At 61.3% G+C, this 18,065-nt stretch overlaps 2 protein-coding genes across 5 annotated transcripts in view; both read right to left on the bottom strand.

The window, feature by feature from the left end:
* Positions 1-5,843, bottom strand: part of KIF21B (kinesin family member 21B) — a 43,007-nt gene extending 37,164 nt beyond the window's left edge. For 2 of the 4 annotated variants that reach the window (XR_015279004.1, XM_086861803.1), the window contains exon 1: positions 5,742-5,843. Coding sequence is in view for 3 of the 4 variants with exons in the window: in XM_086861803.1 (XP_086717929.1) it covers positions 5,742-5,779 (38 nt within the window). In the remaining variant the exon portion in view is untranslated. The remainder of the gene's footprint in view (positions 1-5,741) is intronic. The other 2 variants (XM_086861801.1, XM_086861802.1) reach the window with 1 other exon arrangement.
* Positions 5,844-9,923: 4,080 nt separating this feature from the next.
* The window catches only part of CACNA1S (calcium voltage-gated channel subunit alpha1 S), a 44,735-nt gene continuing 36,593 nt past the window's right edge, over positions 9,924-18,065 (bottom strand). Inside the window, exons 35-44 of the mRNA XM_086861601.1 lie at positions 17,919-18,015; positions 15,979-16,081; positions 15,059-15,160; positions 14,816-14,940; positions 13,708-13,836; positions 12,870-13,069; positions 11,785-11,849; positions 11,284-11,378; positions 10,620-10,736; positions 9,924-10,387 (exon numbers count right to left, since the gene is read on the bottom strand). Of these exons, the coding sequence (XP_086717727.1) occupies positions 10,127-10,387; positions 10,620-10,736; positions 11,284-11,378; positions 11,785-11,849; positions 12,870-13,069; positions 13,708-13,836; positions 14,816-14,940; positions 15,059-15,160; positions 15,979-16,081; positions 17,919-18,015 (1,294 nt within the window). The 3' untranslated portion in view covers positions 9,924-10,126. The remainder of the gene's footprint in view (positions 10,388-10,619; positions 10,737-11,283; positions 11,379-11,784; positions 11,850-12,869; positions 13,070-13,707; positions 13,837-14,815; positions 14,941-15,058; positions 15,161-15,978; positions 16,082-17,918; positions 18,016-18,065) is intronic.

Here is an 18,065-nt window from a genome sequence, read left to right as displayed (position 1 = left end):
CCATGGACCCTCCCTCTCCCCCAGCTGGAGGGGCTGGCTTGTGCTTTCCAGCCATGCAGGGCTGGGCCAGGGAACCCAGTGCTGGGAGGCTGGGGGAAGGGAGCAGCAGGAGCTCAGCCAGCAGCCCAGCCCAGAGCAGGGATGGAGACTGACAAAGTCAGGCATGGGCAGCGGGCAGGGAGGTGCCCACAGCCCCACAGGGTCACAGCACAGGGCAGCTCGGCACCAGGCTCCACTACAAGAAATGTTTCCCAGCCATGTCAGGCTCCAAGGAGCTGCAGAGTGGCCAAAGTGGCGCTGGAACCCCCAAGTCCTCGGGCTCAGCTCCAAAGCCTCCCCTGGAAAAGGAGGCAATGGCTGTGTGACAGCCACATGGAGAGCAGAGGGGCACAGCCAGGTGGGGCAGCCTCCACCCCCAGAGCAGTGCACAGCACTGGGGACACAAACACATCCCAGGGCAGCACTGGGCTGGCTCCTGCTCTGCCCAGAGAGGAAAGGGGTGGTGAGCAGGTGCCAGTCGCTGTCCCTTCCACCAAGCCAAAGTAAAAGCCATCAGCAACTGAGCAGGGTGCAGAGGCATCCCTGCAGACTGATCTCCTGCAGCAGATCCCAGCTGCCCTCACAATCCACCACATCCCAAATCTGCCGGCTGTTTAACCAGTGCCATGGAGTGTTTTGACAGGCTCCAGCAGGAAATAGCCCTGTGGGACCCCCGGGGCCAGCCCCCACCCCCAGCAGTACAGCCATGGCCAGGGCTGGCTCTGTGATTCACACTGGGCTCACAGAGGGTATCGCTTTCCCTCCCCTGGGGCCAGGAGCCGTGTTTCTGACAGCTTTGTTTGGGGCTTCATCTGCAATTCTCTCCTGCCTCCAATTTCACTGCTGAGGCAGCAGCTGGCTCCTGTGACCGATCCTTGGGAGGCTCCTGAGGCTCCAGGGTGCTCAGCTAAATCCCTGATGGGATGGGTGATGTGTGCAGGCACCAGAAGCCTCCTCAAGCAGCTTTGCTGTGGGCGCTGGCACATCCGGCAGGGCTCACCCCGCTCCCCCCTCGCACAGTCCCCATCCAACATTTCCGCTGTAAAAGCCGACCGAGAGCCCGAGTGAAGGCAGGCCCGGAGCCCCTGCACCCACAGCCCAGGGCTCAGCACCAGCCGCAGCCCAGCGTGCTCCCCAGCCCCTCTCCCCAGGCTGGGCAGCCGCTGTGTCCCTGCTCCCCGGAACACAGCCCCAAAAACACAAAGAGCAAAGCCCCAGAGCCAAAGCAGAGCAGCGTGGCTGGGCTCAGCCCAGCGGCAGAACAAGCACAGGACGGGGCAGGAGCTCCCTGCCATGGCTGAGATGCCCTCAGTGGGTGCAAAGGGTGCAGAGGAAGGGGCTGGAGTGCCCACAGCCGTGGTTTGCCAGCCCAGCACCCTGAGGACACAGCAGCCTCCTGAGAGCTTCCCCCTGACCCTGCAGATGGGAGACAGAGCACCCCAGGGCTGGACCCAACACCAGGGTGGGCTGTACCCAACACCAGGGTGGGCTGTACCCAACACCAGGATGGGCTGTACCCAACACCAGGGTGAGCTGTACCCAACACCAGGGTGAGCTGTACCCAACACCAGGATGGGCTGCTCCCCTCCCCCTTCCCCTCCCCCTGCAGGAGACAGTCACATCCCATGCCGTGGGCTGGAATTGATTGCCTTATCTCTCCCTGCATGGCCCAGCCAGGCCAGTACCAGCCAACGCTGGCAGGAGACAGCCAGCACCACAAAGGGGCTCCAAGGCCCAGCAGCGGCAGGGGATGGTGGGCAGCAGGTACCAGGGCTGTAGCCTCCCTCTCCCCACCGGGAGTGGCACAAACTGGGCTCACACCACCTTTCCAGCTGCACCCAGATCCATCCCTGATGGGGAAGGGCTACAACCTCCCTGAGCCCAGCTGTTGCAGACACTTTGGAGTCACAGGAAGAATCGCAGCAGGCAGAGAGCCCCTGCCATGTGGCAGCAGAGGTGCCAGGACCGCTGGAGCCCAGCTGAGCCCACCACCAGGCCTCTGGCAGCTGAGTCACTTGGCTGGAGCACCCCAAGGGTGTAGGGCAGGGAGGGGAGGGGGACTCCGAGGAGCTGCTCCCCGAGGCACCAGCCGGGCAAGGGCGATTGCTGTGCCCCGCAGAGCATCGCAGCAGGAGCGCCCGCCAGAGCAGCACAGCACTGGAGGTTGCAGAGTTTAAATAAACTTGAAATACGACTCAACTTCCTTCCCCAATTTCACAAGCTCAGTTTCCTGCGTCTCCTCAGCAGGCCAGGCATGCTCAGTGCCATGGGCAGCTCTGGCACAGGGGATGCCACTGTCTCTCTCAAACGAGCCAGCCAGTTTGGAGGTGCCCTCAGGGAGCAGCTCTGCAGCCAGCCAGGCCACTCAGGCCTCCAGCCAAGGAGTTTAATGGCTTTGAGGGTCAATACATGCCATCAGCCCTTCCTGACACTGCAAAACACTGGGCTGAGCTCTGCTTCCTGCAGCCGGCACAGCGAGTCCCACTCCCTGGCTCAGCGTGGCTGCAGGAGCTGGCAGCACCTGGCTGCGGTCTTGGAGGGGCTGTGGGGAGAGGGGCTGCTGAGACTCAAGGCACAAACCTCAAATTTCTGTCCCAAGCCTCAAATCAAGGCCGTGCTCCTGGTCAGAGGGCGGGAGTGGGGAGCTGCTGCTCCGGCTGCATTGCAGCCACTCGTTTGAAGGTCACCTACAAGAAGGAAGCAGCGGCTGCGGTCTGAGCAGGGTTGGCCCCCAGACCCTGCTCAGCACCATGGGGCAGGAGGCAGTTTCCTGCTGAGACAGCTCCCCAGGCACAGCCTGATTGCAGCCACAGCTCAGCCCTGCCCATCCCTGCCCCAGCAGACACAAGTCACACTCCAGGATAAGGGGCAAGCAAAGCAGACCCTGCTGGCAGGGAGGGCGAGGGCCAGGGCAGGATCCAGCCCTGCCCTTGCAGACACTGCAGGTACAAGGTACAGGAACAAATCAGCCCCTGGGCCAGGAGGAGCTGCTGGGCCTGCATTTCCTTCTGCTGACAGCAGCGCTGCTGCAGGTACCGGCCATTTCCCTCCCAGCACGTGGGAAGCCTAAATTGTGTTCCCCCGCCACAAGTGGTGCTCAGCAGCCGGGTTCTCTGGAGCCCAGTGCAAATGGGGCAGCCGGGGGCCTCGAGGAGAAGATGGGAGGCTGTGAGGCTGACAGTGAAACACCACAGCATCTCTCCTGCCTTCTCCTGCCATCAGGAGAAGACAATCAGCAGGAATTGGGATGAACAGATCCAGCATCTCTGTCCAACTGTCTCTACTCCTCCCACCCCAAGGGCTCTGTGGGACCACAGAGATGGGTCCTGATGGCTGTGGCACCTTTTTGCCATCAGCTGGACCATCCCCAGCTGTTTGACCCCAGCAGACAGCCGTGCATTCCACCAACACCACCAAGTGCCCTTGGCCCTTCCCCAGGTCCCACCTCCCTCCCACCAGCAGCACAGAGAGAGACCCCAAAGAAAGACACAGAGACCCCAAAGAAACAGCACAGCTGGCCTATTCATGTTATTATCAAGGGACAAAAGGGGAGCTTTGATCCGTGTCCTGCTGCATCCCAGAAACATTCAATCTCCTCTGTGGTCCGATGGCTGAGAGAGGTGGGATCTGGGGCAGGTTTACTTCAAGGCTTTTAGGGAATCCTGCAGCCCGGCTGCTCCACCAGCAGGGTGTCACCAGCGCTGACAAAGGAAAACCTCGCTCTGCTCCAAGTCCAGGACAGGAGGGGACCCAACCCCAGCCCCCCGGGGCTGCTGTGGCAGAAAAGGTGGGTGGTCTGCAGGGAGAGCAGTTTAGCCCTTGCACACTCAGCTCAGCATCAGAAACACCTCCCTGCACGGCACCGCGACCTGGTGGCTTTGTTTTGCAGCCTCCTTGCTCCCAGCCCTGCTCCTTTGTCCTCCCGACTCACCTCCAGCACCGCATCCCCCCCATCCGCCCAGCTCTCACCGCCTGCACCGAGTGGGATGTTGAGGCTCACTCCCGCTCGAGGAAGGGGTGCAAGAGGGTTGGACCTCTCCCCCCTCCCTGTCTGCTCACCGTGACCGCTCCAGCCCCGCCGCAATGCTGCATGCCCCCGTCACTGCCCGCTGCGGTCCCCTCGCCCCCCGGGACCCCAGTGCTGGGAGGGGAGTGAGGGATGAGGAGAGCCCAGCAGAGAGGACTCCACAGCCGCCATGGCACCCACCCCATCTCCGGGATGATGGTAAAAGGCATCATCTCCAGAGAAATGCAGGATGGGGACGGGAAGTGTGTGGCCAGGAGAAAATCTCCATTCCCACGGTCAGCATTAACTCGGTTCCCGGGTCAGTGTCCTGGCACAGACACTCTGTCTTGGCACAGCCCTCCCTGCCCCGGTGCAGCCACCCCAGCAGCAACCGCAGCAGGGGCTGCCGTCACTCCTGCAGCTCCCCCATCCTTCACAGCCAAAGCCTGGCCTCGACCCTCGGCCCGTCGAGAGGAGAATGGCAAAAAAAATCCCCTCCGGTGCTGCCGGGGCGAGCAGGCTGGAGGGGCCGGGGGAGCTGGGAGGGGTCGCGGTGCACACCCGCGGGCACACGCAGCCAGCCCCGCACAGCCGCTGCACACGCACGCACAGCCCCACACCCACCCGCTCTCCCTCCATCGCTGCCGCCGCACCAGCGGCATCTTTTGTGCTCCCGCTCGGAGCGGGCAGTGCCCTCCGAGCCCCGGCCCCGGCCCGCCGGGGGCACGGGGGACAGAGCGGGGGCGGCACGGTGTGTCCGGCCGGCCGGGCCGGGCTGCGGCTCCGACCCGCTCCCACAGCCCGGGCCCGGCAGATGCGAGTGCCCCGGCACGGGGGGAGCGGGGCCCGGCCGGTCCCTTCCCCCGCCTGACGGCGGCTCCGGCCGCCACAGCTCCCGGGCCGGGCAGGGTCCCCGCTCCGTGGGATCCACATCCCCTCTCCCCCGGGGATTTTCTCCTCGCGAGGGGCAGGGAGCGGCAGAGCCCCGCGCACCGGCCCGGCCGTGGCGCTCACAAAGGCGAGGGTGACACGGGGGGCTGTCACCCGTCCCCGCGGGGCTCCACCTCGCCCGGCCCACGCCCCCCGAGCCCCCGCGGACCCCCGAGCCCCGGCGGGCTCCGAGGCCGCCAGCAGCTCCTCTGTGAGGTGCGGGTCTGCGGGCGCATTGTTCCCAGCACAAAGGACACCGAGACACCGCATCGCTTCCCACCGCCCGGGGGGGGGCGGGCAGGGAGCCCTCGCAATCCCCGGCATCCTGGTGACACCTGGGACGGCCAAAGGCACCCGCGCAGCACCGGGAGCTGGCCAGGCCGGGCTCCCGCCGGCTCTGCAGGTGGAGGAGCCGGGGGTCCCGGCCTCGCCCTGCGCCGCTCACGGGGGATGGCGGCGGTGGGGGCGGGTGGAGGGAAGGCAGAGCCGGGCTGCGGGGACAGGGGGAGGCATCCCGAAACGGTGGGGAGCGGGGGGCGGGGAGGAGAGCGGCGGGGCCGTGGGGGGCGCGGCAGAGACCGGCCCGGCGGGGTCTCACTGCCCCGGGGGGGGTCAGAGCCCAACGGGCACCCACCGACCCCCGCCTCGCACCCGCACCCGCAGCGCCCGCCCCGCCTTTCGGCATCGCTCCCGGGCGCAGCGAGCCCCGTGCGGGCCCCGGGACGCAGAGCCCGGCCCCGCGGGAAGCGGCGATCCCCGCACTCACCTCACGGCCACCTTCACGCAGCTGTCCGGGGCCGCCATGGCCCCGCACGGCTCCGCGGCCGCCGCTGCCCCGGAGCATCCGCGGGCCGGGAGGGGCGGGGCCGCGGCCGGGGCGGGGCCGGGCCAGGTGAGGGGCGGGGCCACAGCGGGACACGCCCACAGGGCCGGACCGAGAGCACGCGGCGGAGAGAGCGGGAGCCGCTCGGAACCGGCATGGGCGGGCATGGACACACGGACACACGGACACACGGACACACGGACACACGGACATGGACACACGGACACACGGACACACGGACATGGACACACGGACATGGGCACACGGACACGGACACAGGGACACACGGGCATGGACACACGGACACAGGGACACACGGACACACGGACACACGGACACACGGGCACACGGACACGGACACACGGACACACGGGCATGGACACACGGACACAGGGACACACGGACACACGGACACACGGACACACGGGCATGGACACACGGACACACGGACACACGGACACACGGACACACGGACACACGGACACACGGACACAGGGACACACGGACACACGGACACACGGGCATGGACACACGGACACACGGACATACGGACACAGGGACACACGGACACACGGACACACGGGCATGGACACACGGGCACACGGACACACGGACACACGGACACACGGACACACGGACACAGGGACACACGGACACACGGACACACGGGCATGGACACACGGACATGGACACACGGACACGGACACACGGACACACGGACACACGGGCATGGACACACGGACATGGACACACGGACACGGACACACGGACATGGACACACGGACACACGGACACGGACACAGGGACACACGGGCATGGACACACGGACACACGGACACACGGGCATGGACACACGGACACACGGACACACGGACACACGGACACGGACACACGGACACAGGGACACACGGGCATGGACACACGGACACACGGACACACGGACACACGGACACACGGACATGGACACACGGACACACGGACACAACTCGCACTCACCCGTTCACACTCAGCCCGTGCTCCCCCTGCCGGGTCAGCGGCCCCGCTGCTCCGGGGTTTACCGGGGCTGTACCGGGCTCTGCTCCGGGCTGTACCGGGCTCTGCTCCGGGCTGTACCGGGCACTCCCCCGGGCTGTACCGGGCTCTGCTCCGGGCTGTACCGGGCACTCCCCCGGGCTGTACCGGGCCCTGCTCCGGGCTGTACCGGGCACTCCCCCGGGCTGTACCGGGCCCTGCTCCGGGCTGTACCGGGCACTCCCCCGGGCTGTACCGGGCACTCCCCCGGGCTGTACCGGGCTCTGCTCCGGGCTGTACCGGGCCCTGCTCCGGGCTGTACCGGGCACTCCCCCGGGCTGTACCGGGCCCTGCTCCGGGCTGTACCGGGCCCTGCTCCGGGCTGTACCGGGCTCTGCTCCGGGCTGTACCGGGCCCTGCTCCGGGCTGTACCGGGCCCTGCTCCGGGCTGTACCGGGCACTCCCCCGGGCTGTACCGGGCTCTGCTCCGGGCTGTACCGGGCACTCCCCCGGGCTGTACCGGGCCCTGCTCCGGGCTGTACCGGGCACTCCCCCGGGCTGTACCGGGCCCTGCTCGGGGCTGTACCGGGCCCTGCTCCGGGCTGTACCGGGCCCTGCTCCGGGCTGTACCGGGCTCTGCTCCGGGCTGTACCGGGCACTCCCCCGGGCTGTACCGGGCTCTGCTCCGGGCTGTACCGGGCGAGCTCCCACGGGGCTGGCATCACTCCGACTCCTCGTTGGCCCCGCTGCATCCCGTGCCCTCTGTGCTGCTGGGGGGTGACACCACGGAGCAGCAGGATACACAGCAGGGCAGGGGGAGCTCGGTGCTCCTGCCAGAGCCAGGGACTGGGGTCTGGCCACCCTTTGGGCTGCCCAGGGCCGTGGTGAGAGCCTGTCCTAAGAGGACATGGTGTGACAGGATGGTGTCCGGGTGCCAGCAGAGCTGCCCAGCGTGCACACTCCTTACTGCAGGGCTGGGGTTGGTACAGCCAGCTGGGCACCCACGCAGCACAGGGCAGTGCCCACCCAGCCCGGGCTCCATCCTAGGAGCTGGTCTTGGGAGGCTGGTGAGGGAGACACATCCAGAGAAGGACTGGAGACAGACAAGCACTGGGGAGCTGAAGGAATCCCTGCTATGGCTTTCCTGAGTTGCATTCACGTTGCTGGGGCTGATGGCAGCTGGACACAGACAGACCCTGGCTCTGCAGAAGAAAGCATCTTCCAGCAGCTGTGGGACCTACAGGAGACTCCCAGCTCTGCAGTTTGGTGTCAATGTCAGGGCAAACGGCAATGGAGCACGAGGGCAAACCGAGGCACTCAGAAGTTTCTCTTGAGCAGTCCAGGATCATGTATCCTGGGAGAGGGGATAGCCAGGACACACCAGCACTGGTGGCCAATAGCTAGTGAGGCTGCTGAGCCCAGCACACAGTCCAGCCCCTGCCCTCTGCTCTGCACTCTGGGTCCCTTCACCCCCTCTGCTCGTGTCTGCTCCTCCCAAGGTGCCACGAGCACGGGCCATGTGTGCACAGGACTCTGCATCCCACGGGAGCTCCTCAGTTCTGCTGGGATGGGTAAGTCCCAGGACACTGTATGGTACAAAATCATGGAGCGGAGCAGGACATGGCCTGCAAGGATGTGAGGAGCTGGTATTTCTCTTTCTTTGTCCTGTGTTTGCAAGGACACCTGGTGCACAGTGCAGTTCCCACCCTGAGCTGCCAGTTTTCCTGAGGCTGGACTTTTCCCCACTGAAGCTCTAGGCAGAGAGGGGCAGTGACCATGCCACGATGTTGCTCTCTTCCTACTCCCACCCACAAATCACATCTGTGCCCCAGTTCAGCTAGAATCAGCTTAAGAAAGACACTGCACACACACCTGGGATGGAGCAAACCATCCCCTGAGCAGCCCCAGCCTGCAGGAGAGGGTGCAGAGGCCCCACCACAGTGGGATTGTCCCCACCACAGTGTCACCCTTTATGTTTAGAGTCTCCAGTGACCACCCACGTGTCTTGGCAGGTGATACATGTGGTCCTGTGTCTCCCTAAACGCACCAGGAGACCACGAGCACTCACCCCATAACATGTCCTTGCCATCCCCTGGCAGAGCTGAACTGCCACCCCCTGTGCACCTCCATCCACGTGTGAGGGGGTGAGTGGGAAGGGGTGCAAGTCCTACCCCAGGGCAAAGAAGCAAGAGGAAGGGATGCAGCAGTTCCCCCCACACCACCCATCTCTGCTGGCTGCGAGCTGTGGGGGAAGCTGCTCTGCCATGGGCAGACACCAGACTGGCTCTGGTGCTCAGGCTGCAGCTGGAACTCAGCCTGTTCCCCTGACTGAGTTAATAAAAGCCGTGCTGGGGAGCAGGCTGGCTCATTGATCTGCTCCTCCCCTGGGACCCATCCACTCTCTGCATTTTAATATCTATTAGGTGATCAAGAGCCCCCCAGTTCCCAGTTAGGCTGGGCTGGAGCCCTCGGGAGCCAGATCCCTCTGAAGAGCTGGCTGGGAGATGGGGCTGCCCCAGTGCTCAGCACCCAGATTCCATGGGGGGCTCTGTGGACCCCCTGGGCAGCCCAGGGAGGAGAGACCTCAGTCTGAGGAGACTGCTCAGCACCAGTGCAGGCAGTGCTGAGAGTGCTGCAGGAACAGCTCCACACTCCCCTGGCCCGTGCCCCACTGAGCTGTGGGATGGATTTCATGGGCTGAACGAGACCTTCCCAGAGACTGGGATGGATGCCTGACCCCAAGAGTGCAGTGTGGACATAGTGGGAGGGGCAGAAAGGGCATCACAGTGTCCAATTCTCCTCTTGGCCAGCCCCAGGGCCGCTGCCCCGGCCTGAACATGCTTTCACACCTCTGCCCCATCCTGTTTCACACACAGCTGGGACAGGGAGCCACGAAAGCCCCACACGCCCCATTTTGCTGCCCAGCCCCTGGCACATCTCCTCCTCACAGGCCAGACTTGGCTGCAGGCAGGAGGCTGCAGAGGCAGCAGAGACATGAGGACACAGGGTCCAGCTACTGGGATATCAGGAGATCCCAGAGCTTGGCAACCTCAAAACCCCCTCCACTGGCTGTACAGGCAGGGCAGCAGAGGAAGGAGGGGAGGGCATCCAGAGTCACACAGCAGGAACACTTTAATCACCTGTCCAATTCCTGCAACACCCTGCTGGAACAGCATTGTCCTGTTCTGCACCAGCATCCCAGAGACCCAAAAGCAGTACCACAGCTGGCCAGAGTACCTCAGGACCACAGGCAGGAGCAGTGTGGCTCTGCTCCAGCACCCCCTGTGCCAGGACCCTGAGCTGCTGCAGTGGGCAGCTCACAGGCGAGTGGCAGTGATGGTCTTTTGGGAGGGAGCTGCACCGAGCCCTGGGGATCTGCCTGGTGGCACAGCTGAGGTGTCCAATGGGGCAGAGCTGGTTCTTGTGCCCTGCAGTGTTTCTCTTCCTTTTAACAGCTCCACAGCTGCTTTCTCCACTTCATCCATCTCCAGCTGGCTGCTGGCTGCCATCTCGTCCCTGGTCACTGCTACAAATGACGAGTCATGGGCCAGAGCCCTGAGGCCTCCGGAGATCAGAGCCTGTGCAGAAGATGAGGGCACAGCCTGGGTGCTCAGCCTGGGGAGCTGCCCTGGCTGAGGCACCCACCCACCCTCTTCTCCTCCCTTCTGCCCCCTGTGCTGGCACAGCTGCTCGCCCTTGTAGCTAAGCTTTGCCCCCAAATCCCCCATCATGGCATAAACATGGAATTTCCTGCCCGGAATTTCCTGCCGTCCCTGCTGTTCCCTCTGCCAGGCTGTGCCCTTGCCTTACCTCCTGAATGAGGAAGGTGATGGCTGGTGTGGAGGATGTTCCTGGCTCACCAGTTTCTCTCAGCTGGAACCCTGAGCTGGATGCTGTTGCTGTCACAGTGCCATCCTCTGTGGGCAGCTGGGTGAGAGTGGCACAGAGCTGCAATGTGCTGGGACACTGCCCAGGGAAGACCCCTCCCATATTAATTGGGGGCTGCAGGTTGTGTCCCCTGTCCCTGTCCAGTGCCTGGACAGGCAATGCCATCCTGCTGGAGCTCCTGGGTTCAGGGCACCCCCAAAATGGGACCAGCAGGGCCCTGTGAACAGAGAGCTGGGAACCACCCTGGCCCCGGGCATGAGGCAGCAAAGGGAGCATGGGGGTGAATCTGATGCACCCCTTCTTCCTGCCCTGGCTCTGGAGGCAGGTGGGGAGCCAGAGGAATGTGCTTCCAGCTGTTCCAGCTTTGAGGAGCTCCCCATGACTGCTACAGCAGCAGGGTGGGAGCCCAGCTCCATCTCCAGGCTGATCCAAGAGGAAAGCTCCAGCGAGGCTGGATTGACACAATGAGCCCCAGAGAGTGGCTCCTTCCCAGCACAGCTGTGCCAGCCTTTCCCAGGATGGGAGGGAGGTTCACCTGTGTCCCCCACATGACATGTCCCCTCTGGACATGCATTGTCCCTTTTACCTGCTGGGGGAGGAGTGGCCCTGGTGCTGAGGGACCTCCAGAAGTGGCCCCTCGCCTCCTGCTCAGCCTCTCCATGGGTATGGGGCGGTTGTGCTCTGTGGGAGGGAAAGGTAGGGACATCAGATGGGCACAAGAACAAGGACATCTCTGCCAAGCAGAGATGGGAACAGGCTAGCTAGACTGGGGAAAACGAAGGATTTAAGATTCAGCAGCACCCAAAGCCCCTGTTTAAGGAAATGAAGGTGGTCTTGTGGCCCTGCTGCCCCAAGATGGGAGTGCTCCCCCAAAATGAGGCACTATCTCCATGTTTCATCACCTCAAAGGAGGGAGAACAGTCTCCTGGAGCTCTCCAGAGAGATCCTGCTGTGCTCAGTGCTCTCAGCAAACCTCCAACTTATTGGGGCATCTCCTCCTTCCACCCACCAGCATCAGACCCTTCCCCCTGCCCTGGCCCCTGGGCTGGTCCCAGTCCCCCAGAAGAACGACAAATCCCAGACTCACCCCGTGCTGGGCGCCTGCGTGCTGCTGGTACCGTCTTCCTGAGCACCTCATCCTCATACTGCACCCTGGCAAGGGCAGGCAGGTGGGTCAGCCTGGCTGGGCACACACCGAGCCCAGCTCCACCTGGGGCTGCAGCCCTCCCCACCTTCCCCAGCCTGGGGGGACAGACCTGTGGGGACAACTGGAATGGATGAACAGGGTGGAGGCCCCAAGGAGAAGTACATCCTCCTACACTGGTAATTTTTGTCCCTTCTACCCATGCCCAGGCACGTGCTGGTGGCCCCAGCCTGGGCCTTGGCCCTCAGAGACTGGCAGATGAGGGGGAGGGAAGATTCCTGCAACACCTGGAGCCCTGCTGTCCACCTCCATCCTCGTGGCACTGAGATGAAGGAGTCATGGGATGGGAGCCCTGGTAGGCCAGGGTGCAGCCAGCTGCCAGGACAGCCCCAGGGCAGAGACATGACCAGCAGTGCCAGGACAGCCCCAGAGCAGAGCAAAGGCATGGTCAGCAGTGCCAGGACATCCCCAGAGCAGAGCAAAGGCATGGCCAGCAGTGCCAGGACAGCCCCAGAGCACACAGAGACATGGCCAGCAGTGCCAGGACAGCCCCAGGACACACAGAGACATGGCCAGCAGTGCCAGGACAGCCCCAGGGCAAAGCACAGACATGGCCAGCAGTGCCAGGACAGCCCCAGGGCAAAGCACAGACATGGCCAGCAGTGCCAGGACAGCCCCAGGGCAGAGCACAAACATGGCCAGCAGTGCCAGGATAGCCCCAGGGCACACAGAGACATGGCCAGCAGTGCCAGGACAGCCCCAGGGCACACAGAGACATGGCCAGCAGTGCCAGGACAGCCCCAGGGCACACAGAGACATGGCCAGCAGTGCCAGGACAGCCCCAGGGCACACAGAGACATGGCCAGCAGTGCCAGGACAGCCCCAGGGCACACAGAGACATGGCCAGCAGTGCCAGGACAGCCCCAGGGCACACAGAGACATGGCCAGCAGTGCCAGGACAGCCCCAGGGCACACAGAGACGTGGCCAGCAGTGCCCTCCTTGCCTGCACACCGAGGTTCACCCTTACCCCTCCAGCCAGCAGCTGCTATTGGCATTGTTGATGTTGGTGTTGCCTTCCTGGGGGAAGTCATCAAGGAACACGGGAGAGTCGAGGTCCTCACTGCCCACCTCAGTGAACTGCAGGGGCCTCTGGCTGGCCACCTGGGGCTGCAGAGGGCTGCTGGGCTCCATGAAGCTGTCCACCTGGCCAAACAAGCCACCTGTTCTCTGCAACCAACAGGGAGGGCATCAGGGCAAGCCTGGAGCTCCAGGCTGCTCTGGGGCCATTCCCATGTCGAAACAATTATTGCTCTGCTCAGGCCTTGCAGACCACATGATCCCAAAAGCCTCACTGCCCAGGTAGGGAAACTGAGGCACCGAGGGTTTCTGGCCATGCAGAACCATCCAGGACAAATCCTGTCACCTCTGCAGGACAGCCTGGGGTGGTGAGACCTCTGGACACAGAAGAAGGTGCAACTCTGCAACCCCACAGCTGCCCAGACTGTCTCTGAGACTCCCAGGGAGGGGGAAGTGAAGCAGTTCCTGTGACACCAGAGCTGTCCCACCTTAGCCTGGCAGAAGGTGTGAGTGGGAACCTCCAAACCAGCAGGTAAATATCCAGCACAGCCCTGCCAGGAACATGGGCTGGGTCCTTTCACAGAGGGGAAGCAGAGAGCAGCTTGCCCAAGGTGACAGGACCGGGATGTCCTGATGCCCACAGAAAGGAAAGAGGTGCTGATCATGCTTTGGCCCACACCCTGCAGACTGTCCCCCAGTGCCAGCAGCCAAGCTGGCCCACCAGCACCACTCTGAAACCAGGGCTGGGTGGGACCACCAAACTGTTGTTCCCTGAGGGCTGAACTCACCCTGTATATCCCTTCCTCCAGGGCAGCCTCCACCATGGCTCTTTCCAGCTCCTCCTCTGCAGTCAAGTCCCCAGAAATGGCCCGGTGGATTTCAGGGGCAGCTTCCTCTTCAATGCTCCTCAGCCCAGCCTGGAGAGGACAGGAAGACAGGGCTGATGTCACCACCCCTCACCTTGGTCTCTGGAGAGGGAAACATGATGAGGATCCCCCTGCCAGGTGTCCTGCCAGGGACAGGCCATGGTCACACCCTGCAGCTGCTGGCTCTGTGTTTGGGGACACTGCCCCTGAGCTCCTGCTGTCCCACAGCTGCCCCACAGTTTCTGGGCTCATGCTGTCCCACAAAAGGGAATGCCAGGGGCAGCCTGATGGAGAGTTGGGCTGGAGACAGCCAAGGGCAGGCTGGGCCTTTGTCCCTGATCTGGGACCTGGCTCTTTTCCTGGCTTTGCACCTTTGGGGCCTGGTCTTTTATCTCTACAGGTGATTTCCTCCCTACAGAGTCAGGAGAGGCTAGGGACATCCCAGCCTTCTGGCCAGGTACAGAAATCCTGTGCCAGCACCCCTCAGGCCTGCTGTGCAGGCTTCTCTGACTGCAGGGGTCCCACTCAAATTCAGGCACGTTCACCCCCCTCCACCTGATGCTCTGTAAGGCTGAGAGAACACAGAGAGCACCAGGGACATGGAGCTATCCAGACACTGCTAAGGGGAGACGAGGAGAGGGCCTTGGGACTGGAACAGAGCAGGTGGGTAAGGGCTTGGATGAGCAGCATTTGGCACAGACAGTGGTCTGTGGTGGGAGTTTCCAGGTCTTAAAACTCCTTGGTGAGGCACCAGATCCTGCCAAGCCCTCTCTACAGCTGGAGTCAGTGGAGCAGAGAGTCAAAACCCTCCTTTGTTTTTCACCTGCACCCTGGACAGCAAGGTCACACTCGCTGCGGGATGCACGCCCAGGTCAGTGCTGGTTTACCTGGGACACCTCACTTCCAGAGGCCTGGGGCACAGGCATCCTGCAGCTCTCTGAGCCACCCTGGTCTTCTCCAGGCTGGGAGAAACCTCTTCCCTGACCTGCAGAACTCCCTGCCTCCCCTCCAGCACCACCCATACACCAACCTGGATCTCCACAGGGTTTTTCTTGGGCCGGTACCCGTAATATTCCTCCTGGCGCTTCATGAACTTCCTGAAATGTTCTTGGATCAGGAAAGTAGCATAGAATTTACCCACTGTCACCTCATCATCTGGAGGGAGGAAACCAATATGATGATTCTGCCTGTCACAAGATCCCAAGTGGCTGGAGCAGTGAGACCTGACCAGGAATTTCTCTGTCCCTCTGGGAAGTGCCACTTGGTGACATACCTCCAATAGGTGGGATGACCTGGTCCAAAAGCTTCATACTCGTTCTCTTCCAGATTTTTTTGATAATAGCTCTGAGCTCCTCATTGGCCTGTTCAAAATTACCTGTGAGGAAAGCGAGCAGGACAGAGCAGTTCATCCCCAGGGATGTGAACAGGAGTGAAGACAAAGCATGTGAACACCTGGCCAATCTCCTGGAGGGTGTGACAGCTCCTCTCTGTCTCCCCACACAATAAAAATGAGCTTTGTAAGAGTGAGGCTTTGATTTTGGCCGGAATACTTTACAGATTTTGACCTCCCCTTTGGTGCTCCCACAGGGTTCACCATTCCTGAAATCCCAGTCTATCTGCAGGATCTCCTGTGCTTCTCCCAGGCTGCCATGTTCCCACCCCAGCCAGAGGGAAGCAGCACGCCACACTGCTGGAACACACTGATCCCAGGAGCCCAGCCCAGAGCTGCTCACACCACGGGCACAGCCCACAGGCACAGAAACAGCTTCCCACAGCAAAGCTCAGCAAACCATGCTGCTGGCAAGGAAGGGGTGAAAGCAGCTCCTCCCCAGCACAGACAAATTCAAAGGGTGGGAGCTGGACCAGCCCCACTCCTGAGCTGTTCAGGGTGGCACTGGTGGCACTGGTTCACTCCTCAGGGCTGCAACGTGGGCCAGCAGCTAATAACATGAGCAGGGCCATGCAGGCACCCAGGGGCTCTGGTCCAAAGAGATGGACCAGATAGTAAGATAATAATAAGATAACAGGATAACAGGATAATAAGAACAGAGCTGAGGGCTTGTCCACAGGCTCTGATCCCACACACAAGTGCCTGAGATCCCCAGCCAGTGGGGGAATGCTGTGTCACCCACACCCAGCACCACAAGGAGGGTCCCCTGTCAGGCTGCAGAGGCAGACAAGATCACTGCTTACCTTCTGTCTTGATCTTGAGCGCTGTCCTCACCAGAGCAAAGAGGGTGGCGTTGAAGGTGACTGTGCCGTCGCTGTTCAGGGGCATGTTCATGCACACCAGGCGCTGCACAGCAAACCAACAGCCGTGACCCCAGGCCACAGAGCAGGCTGCCAGCCCCCAGACTCAGCACCTGTCCTGGCCAGAGCCTCTGCTCAGGGCATGGAGCTCTGCCCAGGCCCAGGGGCTCTGCATCACTCCTGCTACCACAATTGCCAGGGGCAGTGACATCCCTGATCCCAGCCTGCTGAACCACAGCAAGCGATGGGGAGATGCTGGAGTCAGAGGCAGAGTGTGTGCCCTTATCTTTGATATCTGGCTCTGACATCCAAGAAAGCACCATGAAAACAACTGTTAAATAGAAAATCTAAGAGTGTGAGTGTGTAACTTGGAGAGTTTTCTTAAGTCACTGGGTGGAAAAGTTAAAGGCTTAAGCTCTTTTAAAAAACAAAATACAAGATGGAGGATTTAGAGTGTTGTCTCTTTTCCTTCTTCTTCCTTCTTCATCATCTTCTTCTAGAGGTTTTTGGGTAGTAATAAGTGATTGGATAAAGAATGCCACAGTGCAGCACACAGGTGTTGGGTCATTGAGTCACTAAGAAAAATCATTTACTTGGCATTTGTTAATTGGGTAAATGGACATATAAAAAACCTTGAAGAAGTTCCTTGTTAGCCATTTTGCACCTTTCTATCTTAGTGCATATAGCTCCTTGTACCCTGTATATATGTAATATAGATAAAAGAAGAATAAACAACCAAGTCCAAACAAGAGAAAACTGCCTCTCTCTCATCAGTCTCAGTCCAAAGAGGAAAAGAACCCAGCCACAAGTGTCCCATCAGGACAGGTAGAGCTAGGGGAAATAACCTACAGGGGCACTGTGCCATGGGAGAAAATCATGGAATTGCAGAATTGTTTAGGTCAGAGAAGATCTGTAAGATCATCAGGTCTAACTGTCCCCCCAGCACTGCCAAGGCCACCACAAAAACCATGTACACAGGCACCACATCCACACGGCTTTTAAATCCCTCCAGGGTGGTAACCCACTGGACAGCCTCTCCCAGGGCCTAACCAATCTTTTGGTGATAAAAATTTCCCTAATATCCATCCTAAACCTCTCATGGTGCAACTTGAGACTGCTTCCTCTTGTAGTGTCATTTGTTACTTGAGAGAAGAGACTGACTCCCACCTGGCTTCAGCCTCCTGTCAGGGAGCTGTAGAGAGCAAGAAGGTCCCCTCTGAACCTCCCCTTCTCCAGGCTGAATCCCCCCCAGCTGCTTTCAGAGAGGTGGGAGTCATTTGCATTGCACTCCCCACTCCAAAACGTGTCCCAGGCTGCTGTGAGGAATCTGGGGATCAAATCTCCTGATGTGTCTGCCCAAAACCCAGCAGGGATTACACCAGTGCCTGAGCTCCTGCCCATGCATGTCACACATGAGCCTCACACAGGCCCTGGATTTGTCCAGAATGAGATGAGGCAGGAAAAGTGTATTTCTGCTGAAAAAGTTGGGATTTCCTTCTCCCTAAGCACTACCAGCTCTTGGAAACAAGTTCTACAGCCCAGCTGACATGGCCACATGCTCAGGCCCTGCACTGCCCTCCTGCACCAGTTGCAGTGTGGCCTGCAAGTCCCCTGTGAGGAGGGCTCTGGGCAGAGCCAGCCCATCCGTGCCACACCTTTGAAGCAGGAGGTGAGCACAGGTAAGTCCTGATCTTCAGGAGCCTGAACCACCCCAGCTCTGTGGGTCAGCAGCACCTCTCCTTGCCCTCCTTCATTAAAAAGGAGAGGTCAGAGCAGAGAATGGCACTGGAAGATGGCTGGACTGTCACTCTCAGCCTGCCTGGAGGACAGCTTGGGAAGGTGTCCCTGTGCTCACACACCTTGTCACCCCCCTTGGCTCCTACCTTACAGGCTACACGGTGTGGGCAGAACTTCCCAAAGCCCAGGGGAGGGTTGATACGCCTCAGCAGAGTCACCACATCCAAGTGCTTGATTCTCCCCCTGCAGAGGAAGCACAGCAGCTCAGCAGTGAGGCAGCAGACAGCAGCTTG

The sequence above is a fragment of the Cyanistes caeruleus genome, chromosome 24, assembly GCF_971803275.1.
Source record: "Cyanistes caeruleus chromosome 24, bCyaCae1.hap1.1, whole genome shotgun sequence".
NCBI lineage: Eukaryota > Metazoa > Chordata > Aves > Passeriformes > Paridae > Cyanistes > Cyanistes caeruleus.
Note: the sequence above shows the minus strand (reverse complement) of the source record. Positions and strands in the feature narration are given on the sequence as shown.